The sequence below is a fragment of the Castor canadensis genome, chromosome 8, assembly GCF_047511655.1.
Source record: "Castor canadensis chromosome 8, mCasCan1.hap1v2, whole genome shotgun sequence".
Classification (NCBI taxonomy): Eukaryota; Metazoa; Chordata; class Mammalia; order Rodentia; family Castoridae; genus Castor; species Castor canadensis.
In genome coordinates this window covers 136,262,652-136,277,575 of record NC_133393.1, presented here as the reverse complement: position 1 = coordinate 136,277,575, position 14,924 = coordinate 136,262,652, and the positions used below count along the sequence as shown (strand labels likewise).

The 14,924-nt window shown below is 36.6% G+C and overlaps 1 protein-coding gene across 14 annotated transcripts in view; it reads left to right on the top strand.

Moving 5' to 3' along the window:
* Positions 1-14,924, top strand: part of Anks1b (ankyrin repeat and sterile alpha motif domain containing 1B) — a 1,133,346-nt gene that overhangs the window by 696,009 nt on the left and 422,413 nt on the right. For 13 of the 14 annotated variants that reach the window (XM_074084193.1, XM_074084192.1, XM_074084190.1 and 10 more), the window contains 2 exons: positions 1,927-2,516; positions 4,575-4,647. In XM_074084193.1, coding sequence (XP_073940294.1) covers positions 1,927-2,516; positions 4,575-4,647 — 663 coding nt within the window. The remainder of the gene's footprint in view (positions 1-1,926; positions 2,517-4,574; positions 4,648-14,924) is intronic. The other variant, XM_074084191.1, reaches the window with a different exon arrangement.

Below are 14,924 nucleotides of genomic sequence, written 5' to 3'. Positions count from 1 at the left end.
TTGTTTTCATTTGATTGTAGGATTTTTTTAATTTTCCTCCCTGATTTCTTCAATGACCTACTATTAATTACTCAGAAGTATATTGTTCAATCTCCATGTATTTGTATAGTTTCCATAGTTTCTCTTGCTATTGATTTCTAATTTTATTCCACTTTGATCTGAAAAAATAATTTGAATTATTTTGAAATTTGCTTTGTGGTACCAGTGAGTAAGCTAAGAAATGCAGGGGTCTTTCTCCAGTATATGTTTACTACATTGTCTTTTAGGTCCCAGTCCATGAGGCCAACGTGCTGAGAGAATAAAAGATTTCACAGGAAAACAATTTTTGAAGCAGAAGCAAAGTTTTATTCACTTTCCAAGGGAGGAAAGTGGCTGATGCATCAGCCCATAATGAGATTAGGGCTGGGGTTTACAAGCATTTGAGATGTAGAAGGAATGTATTGCTGATGTTTTAGCTTTAGTTTGGTTCAGCTAGCTGACCCAGGAAGCCACTAGGGTGGTCAGTTTCTTAATGTTTTGCCAGGATGGTTATTTGTCAGCTTGTACAATCTTTTCTATGACACCATGTGGTCAGAATATGTTGCCAACAAAATGCAAGTGGGGTTCTGCTTAAGTTCAGAAAAACAGTTTCTGCAAAACAAAGTTTAACAGCCTTCCTGCCAGACAAGATTGAGTCCATTACAAAATGCAGTGGGTTAGGCTAATTTCAAGTGGGGCCTTGCACTGTCTTCAGCTCAGTTTTTGCACAGTGCCAGCTTGTGTGTCTATGAGGCTCCCCGAGGCTTTTCTTTTCTCTCTTGTCTGCAGCCCTGTGGAGGGGGTAGGGAGAGTCTCCCCCTTCTCTACCATTTTGCTTAGTGCTCTATGTTAGGGTCCATTGTTTCTTTTATAAATCTAAATTATAATATTTCTAGACTTCATTTGGTCTCTAGCTGTCTACTGTTTACTGTTTTCCTTGCTTGCTTTTCCATACCACCTACCTCTCCCTGCAGCAACCCACCTAATATCTTGTTTCAGATTTGTATAGACCAGGAAAGTGCTGGGTGTCTTTAACCCACCATCTTTCCTGCCTTCATCCTTTTTTAAAGGACATTTTGTCCAATATGCAGGGATATGCCTGGCATGATGTATTTTAAATATCAGAGAAAATTTATGTATACCTTTGAAAACATTTCTAAAGCAATAAAAATGTTTGTTCTTCTTTGGTTTCTTTTCTGCACTACACTTTCAAAGATCTAAAGAAATCAGAAAATAACTAATGCTATTTCAAAAAAAGAGAGAAAAAGATAGCATTGTGTTAATAGCTCAGTATCAGTTTTGCATAAGACTTGCTTTCCAGTGATATGATGAATGCATTGTTTGCCTCTGTTAAGCCTGAACAAATCCTTTTTGATTAAATCACAAAATCTTTCTAGAATAATTCTTAATTTTATGTTTAAAGTAATCAAGATTATTTACCTTACTTTATTTCTAGTTGTCTTATTTTCAAGATTTTGATTTTTAATTTATTTGCTGGGAAGAGAGCAGGCAGATATCATTATATTTAATTTTGGCTTACCTGTCTGATGCCCTACTGTACAATAGTCATTTACTGTGAGACTTTGAATGTTGTTGTCCCACTTCAAGGAACCCAATTTTGTCCATTCAATATAAAACATATGCCCTGTGGAGAAGCAAGAAGGGTATATAATCACTTAATACTCAATTCCTACCTTTGGTGTATCAGGAAGATTAAATTCACACATATATATTCATTTTGTATACAGCACTATAGAGTCATGGGTATCTCATAAGGCCAGGGTATTTCAATGTAGTAATAAGTCAAATGTGTGGATATTGTACAAGGTCATAAGGACACTGCTATTGTGTCACAGCATTCAGAATCCTACATAAACAAGTATCCTGACATCCTTTCTCCTTTTGCAGATGACCTCTCTCAACAGGATGACAATGATCCTCCAAAAGAATATGATCCTGGGCAATTTGCAGGTCTTCTCCATGGATCATCTCCGGCCTGTGAGTCCCCCGAAAATCCATTTCACCTGTATGGGAAAAGAGAACAATGTGAAGAAGGACAAGATGAAGTTACTTTGGCAAATAGCCCTTTGCCTTTCAAGCAGACTCCAATAGAAAATAACTCAGAACCTTTGGTGAAGAAAATTAAACCCAAAGTGGTCAGTAGAACAATTTTTCACAAAAAAAGCAACCAACTCGAGAATCATACCATTGTTGGTACAAGAACAACCAGGAGCGGATCCCGGAATGGGGACCAGTGGGTTGTGAACACGGGGGGATTTGTGGAGAGAGCGTGTACTCTGGGGAGAATAAGGTCATTGCCTAAAGCCCTGGTCGACATGCATTTGTCCAAAAATGTCTCTAAATCTGATTCTGATCTCATTGCCTACCCTTCAAAGGAGAAAGCATCAAGAGTTAACTGGAGTGAATCTTCAACTGCTGAACACAGTTCTAAAGAAAATTCTGAAAGAACACCATCTTTCACATCTGAATGGGAAGAAGTAAGCCTAGATCTTCTTAATATTCTCTAAATAAGGCTTTGGAGTTAAGGGAGGATTAGGGGAATGATTTTTGTCTTCTTAGTTTCTTTCAGACACTAAAAGGAAAAAAACAATTAATACATGCATACAGCTCCAACTGGAAGGGAAAAGGTTCTATGGGTAATACATGGCAATTTCACAGCAAGTATAAAAATAAACATAGTTCCACAAGTGGAGAAAATCTATTGTTTCCATAGAAATTAATATCAAACAGAAGTAATAACTAGCTATGAAGTACAAGAGAATGTTCACATCATGTTCTACTAAAAAATCAGAGATAACAAACCAAGAAAAATCTTGATATTTTGCTCAGTGTCATTTTGCTGCTTGCTAAGCTCTGTGTGAACTTGTCTGTCTTCTTTAGAGAGAGAAGAGAGGAGAGATAAAGGTGAATGATAGAGAGGATAAATTCAACTATTATATATTATAAGAACTTTTGTAAATGTCACGATGTATCCCCAGTGCAACAATAATAAAACAATATAAAATAAAGCATCCTATATTTTTACAACAATTCCTTATGGTTCTAACCTTAATGATAAAGCCAGTGGTCCTGGCTCTTCTTCAAAAACAATGCAATAAACACACTTAATATTTCCCTTTTATAGCTATCAGAGAAACATTAAAGGGAAAAACTGTTTTAAGGTCAAGTATTACCAATTTAAGCTCTACTAAAAGACACAGTCTTTAATCTGATGGAATTATTCAGAAAGTAAGTGCCCTTGTAAAACTATGAAATATCCTTTGTCCCTAAGGAGAATTACATCATAAAATAATAAAGTTACTTGCCTTTCTTGTTCTTGAATTGCTTGAATTGCTTTAAAGAATGGGCCACAGTCTCTATTGATATTTCATTCTAACATGTCACATTTTGTCTCTCAAAAGACTGTGCCAGTTGGATTAAGTTTTGAAGCACATTAGGTCACTATGGTATTCTGAGAACTAGAAATGGATATGCTTTTGATATTGACATTCTGAATTGAACTATTTGGGAAAATCACTTGCTATCTCTACATCTGTTTTAGGGTGAACCAAATGGGGCATTTAAGTAATATTCATTGTTCTTTCTGAAACCTGCCATCTTTCTCAGATTGCCAGTATGAGGAAAAAAGAGACTAAACCATAGATGGCTATCAATTAGATAGTCATTCCAAACTATTAGGTGGAGAGGTTTTTTTGACTATATCCATTTAACTCTGTGAATACATTTGAAATCCTTTTTGGAATCCCTTTTTGGAGACAAGATTAGTATTTAACTCAGCATTTAGAGTTAAGTTGTATATATTCTTGTTATTGGATGCTACTAATCAGCTTTTGGCTGACAAACCACCTAGTTAGAACTTGATTCCAATAGCCATACCTACAAACTGAAACCTGTCACCTCATCAGTCAAATGAAGTGCATGCTGTCATGCTGAAGAGGAAGGATATCAAGAGAGGATAGACCTTGTCACATGAACTTCTCCTTAGCTCCATTCCCTTCTGAGCAACAAGAGTTCATAATTCCTAACTTATTTATTCATCTAAGCACAAAGTTCATCTCAAGAGATGCAGAAAACAGACAAGCTCATTTTGAAAGTTTAAGGGGAGCATAATTTTTATTTATTTATTTTGAATCAGGGTCTTGTGCATACGAGGCAGGTGCCCTACCACTCAAGCTATACCTGCAGCACTTCTGTTCTTAGTTTATTTTGAGATGAGGTCTTGTTCCCTTTGCCAGGCTAGCCTCAAACTCATAATTCTCCTGCCTCCACCCCCTGAGAACTGAGATTATAGTTGTGAACCACCAAACCCAGTTTAAGGAAGCATAATTCATATTTTAAAGAGCATAATGTATATTTTCAAAAACAATTCAAGAGATGTTTGTTTCCCTTTAAATCTTTCCCTACGGGTCTCTCTATTATAGTATTGCCATAGTAATAACTCCAAAAATATATTATCATGTCATTTAAAGTTATTTTAAAATGCAGTGTTAAAAGTGAATGTGATAATCCACTTACATGGCTTTTGTCTCTCACAGATTGACAAAATAATGAATTCCATAGATGTTGGAATCAACAGTGAACTTGAAGAGATGAATGGTGAGGCCACAAGTAAGGAAACTTTCTTCTACATTCTAATGAAGAAATTTGCTTAAGAAATGCCAGAGAATGATCAAAATCTTTAGATAAATTCATGTTTTACCATAATAACAGTAGTTAAAAATTACTTCTTTCTACTCTGATATCCAATAACCATGACCTGAAAACAAAATCAGTTAAGTACATTAATTTAGGAGATTGTGAATTTTTCTCATTTTAGAATGTCAGTTTATATTATATGTTGAGCTCAGTATGAAACACTTCAAAGTGGTGTAGAATCTGATGATTTAATACACTACTATTTCTCACTCAGTGAAACATCCCATCCTAGCCAAAGTAATTAACAACTTCTTCTAAGTTGTAAGCACCATTTGGCAAGAAGTATGTGTCACTCATTTTGTTGTGTTCCTTAATACCTAGAAGAGTATCTCTCAAAGAGTTAGTTTTTCCATCATTATTTAATATATTACCTTAAACATTATTTCTTTCCTACAATTAAAGCTCAGAGTAGAAGGACATTTGAAACCTTCTTTGCCAAGATTTTGCTTAATAATGATAGATGATATCAGATACCAGATAGTTAAGCCTCAAAATAATGGTCATATTCACACTAAAAAGATTGCCATTCTTAAGAATCAAAAGATTTGGATTCCATTTTTACTTTGCCACAAAGAGTGATGCAAGTGTATATTGGTTAAATCTGTAGAATGTGAAATTTAGAGCTGGTGATTTCTAAGCTTTCAGGGGAGCTCATGTTCAAATCAGAAGGGACAGTTGATTTTTTTAAAGATAATAAGATTAAGTTCTGTGAACGAGAAGTCTAAATATATCACAGGATAAACACCTACAGGACCTTATCACCAAAGCCCAGACTAGGATGAGGTGATTAAATAAATTGCCTAGGGAGCAAAATTTAGAGGTGGGAGTGATGGTAAACAATACAGTCATGAAAATATGTAACATTTTAATGCAATATTTCAAAAATTAAAAATCAGTACCGAAAACCCATGATGAACAAAATATCAAAATTTAAGTGAAGACAAGCTACAGCCTCACTGGCTTTGGATCCCATCAGGGAACTGGCAGAACTGTAGATGATGAGAGTCTTTACAGAGATGTAGCTGGGTGACTGAGAAGCTCTGTAACAGTCAGCACTTGCCTAATGTTGTCAGGCAATGCTGGGGCTATAAAGCAAGTCTGTCTGTCACTCGGTGGTGATGCAGGTGAAACTAGAGCATGACTCAAGAGCCTGGTCACATGTCTGGGAAGATGGGACCGACCGAGATGGTCAGTTGACCCTTCTGAGCCACAGACCTCCACTCTCCTTTATTTCTTTTCCTCATTGTATTTTCCCCATCTTATTCTTACCTGAGGAGGAACTTCCCACACCAGATTCAAGTCTACTCATTTCTTCTGATGTGTATTACTTTCGTATTGACATCATATGTGTCTTGAGCTCCCACAGCTGGGCCTACAAAATGAAGACCATTTCCATGTAAAACAGTAGCAGTTGGAAAGTGTGTGAATTTCATAGCAAAAGCATACACCAAACATGAAAGCCTGGTGATTTGTTTTGACTTTCTTACTTGACATATTTGAAAAGTTATGAAAGGATCCCAAATCTGACTATCCTTACAGTTTTCTAATGAGGCAAAACTAAATGAACTGCCTGCCTTGTTGCCAATACTAACATTAGGGAGTTTTTTCTCAAAAAGTGGTCTGCAGACCACCTGCATCTGAACTTCCAAAACTGGCGAAAAATCTTCATTCTTGGGTCTCCTTTTACTGAGTCACTATTTTGGGGATAGAGCTGGACAAGTCTACCTTCCAAGTCACAGGAAAGTTGGAGACTGACTTTTATGAGAGCCTGTGCAATATACAACATTGCAACATGTGGTTGCAATCACTGGGGAGATTACACAGGCCTAAAGAAGACTGTCATAGGAACATCTTGCCCATTGTTCCTGTGCTGGGACAAGATTTGGCTGGTTCCCAGTTTAATTAAGTGACAACTTTTTAAAAGACCAAACAATTACAATTATTTTCTGAAATCTAAAGTTTTTTTCAGATTTTAAAGCTGAAAAGTTATCAAAGAAGTTTCAAAATTTTATCCACATGCTTAATGCCACAACTATGATAGTAGTTCTGCAACAGAACATGTAACCTGTTGTCTCACGCAGAAATGCTGATACACACCAGGGCCTTTCCCAGGACCCAAAGAACCATCCGAGGAGAATATGTCACCACATAGTTCTTTCACATATACTTGCAGAATGACTTAGGAAAGTGGCAGGATTACGGATCTTTGATTGATATGAAATTAAGAATTTCTTTTGTTATCAACTGTACTATTCAGAGAGAATGACTGCTGGTGAGACTGAGAATGCTCAAGCAGGGACCTAGGAGTGCTTCTCTTTCAGAATGGTGATTTGGGCACTAAATCCACAGTTAGACTCAGGTATGTTATACGTTATTCTAATGTTCTAAAATTCATCAAGCACATAGTGCCACAGAATCATAAAAATATCATAAGCACTATAAAGAAAATAAGAGCACATGATAAAAATGCCACTCAGAGAAAACTGCCTCTGAGGGCATTTTAGTGGTGACCAAATCCACAGGCTGTTTTCCCTTAGTTGTTTCTTTCCATCTCTCCTAAAGTCATCCAACTCCCACCTGTGTTTACTAGTTTTCTACAGTGGTGATGAAAATGAAAGGAAAAACTCAATCCACAAAGGATCATTACTGTTGACAAAGGCTAGCTCGGTATATGCCTTAGCTTTTACCTCTTAATTACACACTAATTATGTCTAAGTGGTTGACTGTAACATGTAACATTCTAGTCGGTCCTTAGGCCAGTTGTGAATCACAGCTCTTCTGACTTGCAGTCTTCCCCCTCAAGTTTAGGTTTAACTGGAGGGGTGATAAACAACCCCATGAAATTATCATTCCACCAGTAACCCTGGGGTGCTACTAAGTGTGGTTAAGAGATCACATGAAGCAATAAAGAAATGGACATTAATTCAAAGCACAGATCTAATATTTGCTAGTAGCTTATTTTAGCTTACTTACTAGTTTTCCTCGCTACAGAAATGGAGACACTAATATAGGTGTATGATAGAGCTATGTAATGGGATAGAGTGAGTCTGACACATGTTTTTTTTTTTATTTTATCAATTTTACATTTTGACATGTATATTTATATAAGTAAATAAATTTTATTCCTCACTTTGACCATGAGAAGACCGTGTTCAACACTGTAGGCATACAAAGATGTAAGCCCTTTCTTTAAGAAGCTTTTGATGTTGGGCACTGTGGTGCAAGCCTATAATCCCAGCATTCAGGAGGCTGAGGTAGGAGGATCATGAGTAGGAGAGCAGCTTGGGCTCCATAGTAAGACCCTGTTGAAAGAGAGAAGGGAAGGAAGGAAGAAAGGAAGGAAAGAAAAAAGCTTTATCAACTATTCTCACAGTATTAGTATGAAATTTTCTATATTCCCTAGAATTATTGTGGCGTATCAACTAGAATACACCTTGTATTGAACCCATCAGAAAGTTGGTACCACAGAAGAGTAGTTATTATAAAACAGCATAAAACTCTAGGGTACCCTGGCAAAGAGACGAGAAAATTCTAATGTGTATTGATTTAAATTGTCTACATTATTTTTCATGAAGTCTCAGTGTCTTCTTTTGGCTTGACAATGGAGAGGTGCAATGAAATTCATTGGGAAATTTAGAATGGGGAAGAGGAAACACTGTATTATTTAGTAGGTGTTTTCGGTCTCTAGAATTTAGCTTTGGAAGATCACGGAGTCCAGGGTTCTGCTTGGATTTAATGATGCTCTATAATCATATGGGCATTTCTGACATTTGTTGCTGAAACCTCAAAGGATACTTGGAGAGTCAAATCATGAGCAATGGAAATACCTGAAGGACCAGCATTAATTTCCATACTCTCGCCCATTTGTTTCAGCATTTTGTTCGTCCTCCCGCACCCAACACTTCCAGTGTCAGGTACTTGCTTAATAAGTAATAGTTACTGAACCAGGAAGAAATGTGGAGTGCTCTCATCTTCATTCCTCTAAGTATGAACCAGCTCAAAGTTTGAGCCATCTCTGTGAATCATTTAACTAGTTCCAATCATTGAAACCAATTTCCCCTTTTAAAAAAAATGTCCCCAGCAGTTTGAAACTTATCCAGCAACCTTAACTGTCCAGAACTAAGATAGAAATACAAGAAAATGAAATTGACTGAATTTATTTTAGGTCCCTTAGATTCTCACTCAGAATGTATTAACATATAATTGTCGCAAGCAACATTTTTGGTTTCCAACTTAAAGTCAGATCAAATGCCACACAACTCAGCACTGGCAGTAGGATGCAATGATACTGACTACTTATGTTGCATAGCACACCTGTCCTCTAGTGATACCGGGTACGTGATGCGATAGTGTATTCTGCATCATCCTGCACTCCTAGGTTTGCATTTATAGACTTCTTGCAGAGATCAGGTTTTGAAATTAAATCAACCTGGCTTCAAATCCCAGATTTGCAATTCCGTGGCTTTGTAACCACTTTGATGCCAACTTCCTTACCTATAAATTCAGATTTTTAATAACCATCTCCTAAGGCTGCTGCAAGATTAAATTATACACTGCACTACTATAATCTAGAACATGGCAGGTGATCAATAAGTGTAAATTCTCTGTTTTCTTACCCAGCATGCATAACTTCTCTTTCTCACTAAAGTGTATGCCACACAGGAAGATACTTGGGAAATCTTCCTTATCTTTCTGATCAGTGAGGTGGTACTTCAGGTATTACTATTTGTATTCTAAGTTGCTTTCATGTGAAATCTTTGTTAAGGTTTTATTTCTTAACGATTGTCACTATATCACAAGGAGGCCCTTTCATGTTTGGAAATACTTCAGATTCTTACACTTTCTATGAATCAGGTTGATGATCCCCTTGGTGAGTGAGGATCCACTTAAGCAAGTGGAGGCAGCAGCCCACTCCACAGGAGGTCCTTCTCATCACACAGCAGCACATATTCAGGTGATCGAGTGCCTAGACTTACAACACAAGGGTGGTCATTAGTCTGATAAATACCCTCCTATCTCTAAATGCCTTTAATAATCCTCTGTTACACTAACCAGACTACAGATGATGCACTGTATTGAACTGAGCCAAGTATATGAACAAAAAGTACTGTTTAGTTAAAATGTATTTTTGAGAGTGGGATTCTCCCTCTTCCCTCCAACACACTTAAGGTTAAATTATATCCAGAGAGAAATATGCTAGCATTTTATCTTTTGAAAAACTACTTTTGTTAATACACAAAATTTATCTAAATTTTAATTACAAATGAAAGCTATTTAAATCAGTGTATAAAGAATTGTGTCATAGAGTACCTTGTGTCTATTAGATAAATTTAAAACCTAAGTCTTAGGTCATTTGCCATAAAATACATAGTTCCGAAAGCAGCAGCTCACATTAATCCTACAGCCCCGCTTTCTTTTTTGTTTCTATTTCTGAGAAAGGATCTCCCTATATAACACAGACTGACCTTAATTCACAATCCTCCTGCCTCAGTCTCCTGAGTGCTGGGATTACAGGCATGTGCTACCATGCTCAGCTGACAACTCCACATCAAAGCCTTGCTCCTGTTCACCCCAGTCTGAGAGCAGAGTCACTGAAGTACAGTCCTATCCTGGTCTGAACGCCACCTTCTCAGCAGGTCTGCGGGAACAGGGAGAGTTCATAGGCCATGACCCCTGAGAAGGTCTGTTCCTGCGTGGAGGAGTGCAGATTTCTCCACAGCCCTAGATGTTGCTCCTCTCTGATGTCCTGATTGCTTCCAGGCCCTGCTATTTGTTCTCATGACTGCATCTGCATAGGGAGGCACTTTGTCACCAATTTAGCAGAGGTTGTCCTCCAGCTGAAGTTGTTTGTGGGAATATCATTCCTCAAACTCTGGGAGAACACTTCTTTACAATGTATGTTATAATTGTCCTATTAGAGAAATGAAAAAGAGAGAGGGAGCTGGAATGTTTTCCCTCTTGCCATGTATTGGGTGCTATGTGATTTACTACTGAGAATATTTTTTGTATTCAATTTTCAAAATAGCTCACTGATGTTTATCATGCCTATTTTATAGATGAAAAGAGGCCTAGAAAAGTCCAGGAAGTTGTCAAAGTCAACTGCTTCACTGTTCTTGAAATGCATAGACTTTTCAGTAAAACATGCTTCCTACCTAGGACAACAGAAGCTAGTCCATTGCTTCTTCCTCGCAGGTCAAGTCATACCGATGTGCACCGGAGGGGAGCCATCTGAAGGAATTTAAGTGTAGAACCAACCACTTCCTCTTGGCAAAGTCTAATCATCATAGGGAAGGTTTCAGTTAAAACCCCCACGCTCTCCCAAACCACAGGGCACTGGTCCCATATGTAAGTGAGCCAAAGCCTGACTCCCCTCCCTCTGCAGAGAGAGTGCGCACATCCTAATAATAAGCCACATTGATTTTCTGAGGAAGGATTTTCCTTGCCTCCAGTTCTATTCTTTTTCCCATGAACCGCTAAATTGCACATAAAAGCCTCTCTATGAAATGCTTTGCAACAGGCATATTTTATTTCTTTTACAGTGCTATTTTTAATAGAACCAACTGGGGAAGGTGGGTAGTAGATTGCATCAGCATACAAGCACACTATTTTATCTAAATCAAGAGAAGATTTATTTTTATTATTATTTTATATAACACTTCACTGAGAGACTTAGTTGTTTTTTCAGACAGATTAAAGCTAAGGAATCCCTTAACAATAGAAGATTTGTGTAGAAAATGTGAATTACAGTAATTGTTAGGCTAGCATGTATTAACTAATCTTTATCAAGAGTTTTTGTTTCATCAGCCAAACAATTCTGTTATTAGCACAATAGACACTAAAATTTAGCACCATACATTCCAAATATGCCTTAAAAAAACTAAAATAACTTGCAAAATGTAGATTTTGATCATCAGAGTATGACTGAAATTCTCTAGTTTTGAAATTAGAGGTAGTGTTCACATGAGGCTTTCTTAAGTCTGAAATAGTTGAGTATTATTCTGTGGCCTAATATTTGTATCAGTAGTTAATAAATGATACATTCCATTTCAATTCCACAAAATGTCCAAACCTCCAGAAGTAGCCTGGGAAACTGAACTTGGGCATCCATCCACAAGTGCTGGAACTTTTCCAAACATCTCTGATATGTGACCAATCAAGTGCTGCTTACCCACTTTCCATGATGACAGGCTCACTACTTCAAGAGGTAATGTGTTCTATCACTGGGGAATTCGAACTGTTAATATTTATTTTACTGAGGCAAAGGTATGTCACCTAGGTTTGAATACATACTCCAGCAATTACTATCAGTGTGGTCTTGGGCAAATTATTTCCTAAGTCTGAACCTCACTTTTTCATGTGGACAACAGCTATAGTCTAAATAATGTCAGCCAAATGCCAGCAGTTTACTCCTTTAATCCTAGCTACCTGAGAGGCTGAGAATAGAAGGATTATGGTTTGAAGTCAACCAGGGTAAAAAGTTTGTGAGACACCTCCCCCATCCACCCCGTCTCAACCAAAAGCTGGGTGTGGTGGCTTGTGCCTGTCATCCCAACAATGATGAGTGGCTTAAAATAGAAGGACACTGTCCAGGTAGGCCCGGTCAAAAACAGAGACCCTACTTAAAATAACCAGAGTGAAAAGGGCTGGAGGCATGGCTCAAGTGATAGAACACTTACCTAGCAAGTGTGAAGACCTGAATTCAAACCCCAGTACTGCAAAAAATAAAAAAAGAAAAGAAAAGGGCTACTTGCTCCAATATTTTGGGAAGCTGTAATGAAAAGGAAAGTAGCTACATTCCTGGTGCATAGTAGATCTTAATAGATGACATCTCCCTTCTTTGACTTCTCCTTTCCCTTGTATCTATCACTTTCTTAAAAGAAAAATTTTCAAAAAATGACTGTCCTTAATATATATTATTACATATATATATATATATCTTGAAAAGTTATTAAAAGCTGCAGAAAAATGTATATGGCATGGATTCATGTTTTTATAATACAAACATCTACTACCATATGTATGTGATTGCATGATATTGGGAAAGAGTGGAAGGATGCATACCAGACTAACACTGAATAGTCACAAGAAAAAAAGCAAAGAAAAGGGGTAAGAGAAAAAAATGTAGCCAAATAGATTTTGACAAAATGGTTTGTGAGAAAAAAGATCACAAAATCTGAGGCTAACCATCATGGGTATTTGTCAGAAGCATCCCTTATACAATTTACAATAAGCAGTTGCAAAAAATCTTTCTTACAGATACTTCAAAAATACTAGCTGGGTGTGATGACACATGCCTGTAATCCCTGGGCTCAAGAGGTGGAGACAGAAGATTGATCATGAGTTTGAGGCCAGCACGGACTAGATATTCATGAGTTGTAGGTCATCATAATGATTGCTGTCATATCAAAATATAACAAAAATTAAGTGATAAATGTGAGTCACTTACCATGAGAAAAACTTTATAGCTTGCTTGGGTTATATCTATGATACATTATCCCAATGACAAAGGGCTTTTTATCTACCAGTATTTTTGATAACTCAGGTACTTGGGAAATTAAATATCATATTAATTGAATAAAATGGCTGCCAGCCATATCTCTTATAGAAATATATCTAAGGAAGCAACTAGACAAAAGCAAAAACTGTGTAATGATATTCATTTCAGCATTGCCTAAGAACACCTACAAATAAAATAATATAGACGTAATACATTACTAAGTGGCAAAAGTAGCTAACCATGTAAAATATTATCCCACTTGTGAATGAATACACATTCATGCAAAAAGATCTGGAAGGATGTATGTCAAAATATAAATAGTGGCTGTCTCTGAGTAAGATTAGTGGTGATTTTCATCTTCTGCTGTCTTTTTTTTCCCCTAAACTTTCTGAAATTTTTACAATGAGTCATATTACTTTTATTCGTTGTTTAAACTATTCAATAAAACAGAAATATATGTCAATTTAGTAAGCAAATGAAAAACAATATATACAGACACGTATAAAACACACACATATATGTAAACAGTCATATTTGAAACAAAATTCTATAGTTATCAATGCTGATGATTAGATAAAAATTTGTTAAGTGAATTCTCTTAATGAACTCATGATAAAGCCTTTTTATCATCTTTGAATTAAAATAGGTGTGACTCATTAGTTTCAGAATAGAGATTCAGTTGACTTGTTTTTTTATGTTACTACAAAAACTTTTAGGATACACAACATGTAAAGGCATCCACAACCCAGCACTGATCAAAGTGATATTTCTCTAGTCCATGTCTTTGTTCACGTGTGTATCTGAACTTTCAGTCCTTATCTGTGTGCATCCTTAATTTTTCATACTAACAACTTTATAGATAGAATCTTGCAATCTTCACTTTTGCAAATCATTTTGGCTATACTATTTTTCTTACCCACTTTTCTGTGCTCTTTCTGTGACCAGTGTTAGATAGATAGATAGATAGATAGATAGATAGATAGATAGACAGACAGATAGATAGATGTTTGTATTTTTAAAACATGAATCCAAGGGGGCGGAGTGGGTGGTGAGGGAGGGGGTGGGGGCAGGGGGGAGAAATGACCCAAGCCTTGTATGCACATATGAATAATAATAAATAAATAAATTAATTAATTAATTAAACATGAATCCATGCAATATACATTTCTCAGCAACTTTTTCTTCTTGCTTGATAATTAATCATAGCTTTACCTTATTTTCATAATAGTATGAACCTATGAAACCAAATTGTACTTGTGAATCTTCAAAGAGGAGAAGCTCTGAGGTTTGATTGCTACTCCTTACCTCTGCACTAACTTGCTGTGTGACTTGGGAAAGCAACACCTCTTTAAAGAGCCTCACTTTCCCCATTTGAAAGTAAAAGGACAGGACAAGACCTTTTCAAACTCTATAATTCTATGATTCATCCTTTTTAGCTTTCATTTCATGGGTTGTGCTTTGGCAGAATGGCCTCTCAAGCTTTCCACTTCTTAATTTCTTAAGGACAAATGACCAATAAATCCCAAACTGTGCATTTCAATGAGGTTCTTCTAGAAATGTTCCCAAATCATCATTGTATAATGCTTTTTTAATATGTTAATATAATTAATGCATAATCTAGTTGGTGAATCTGCGTAGGATAGGTAAGTTTTTGTACTCATATGCAAACATCATTCACCTAAGCATCGGCTGC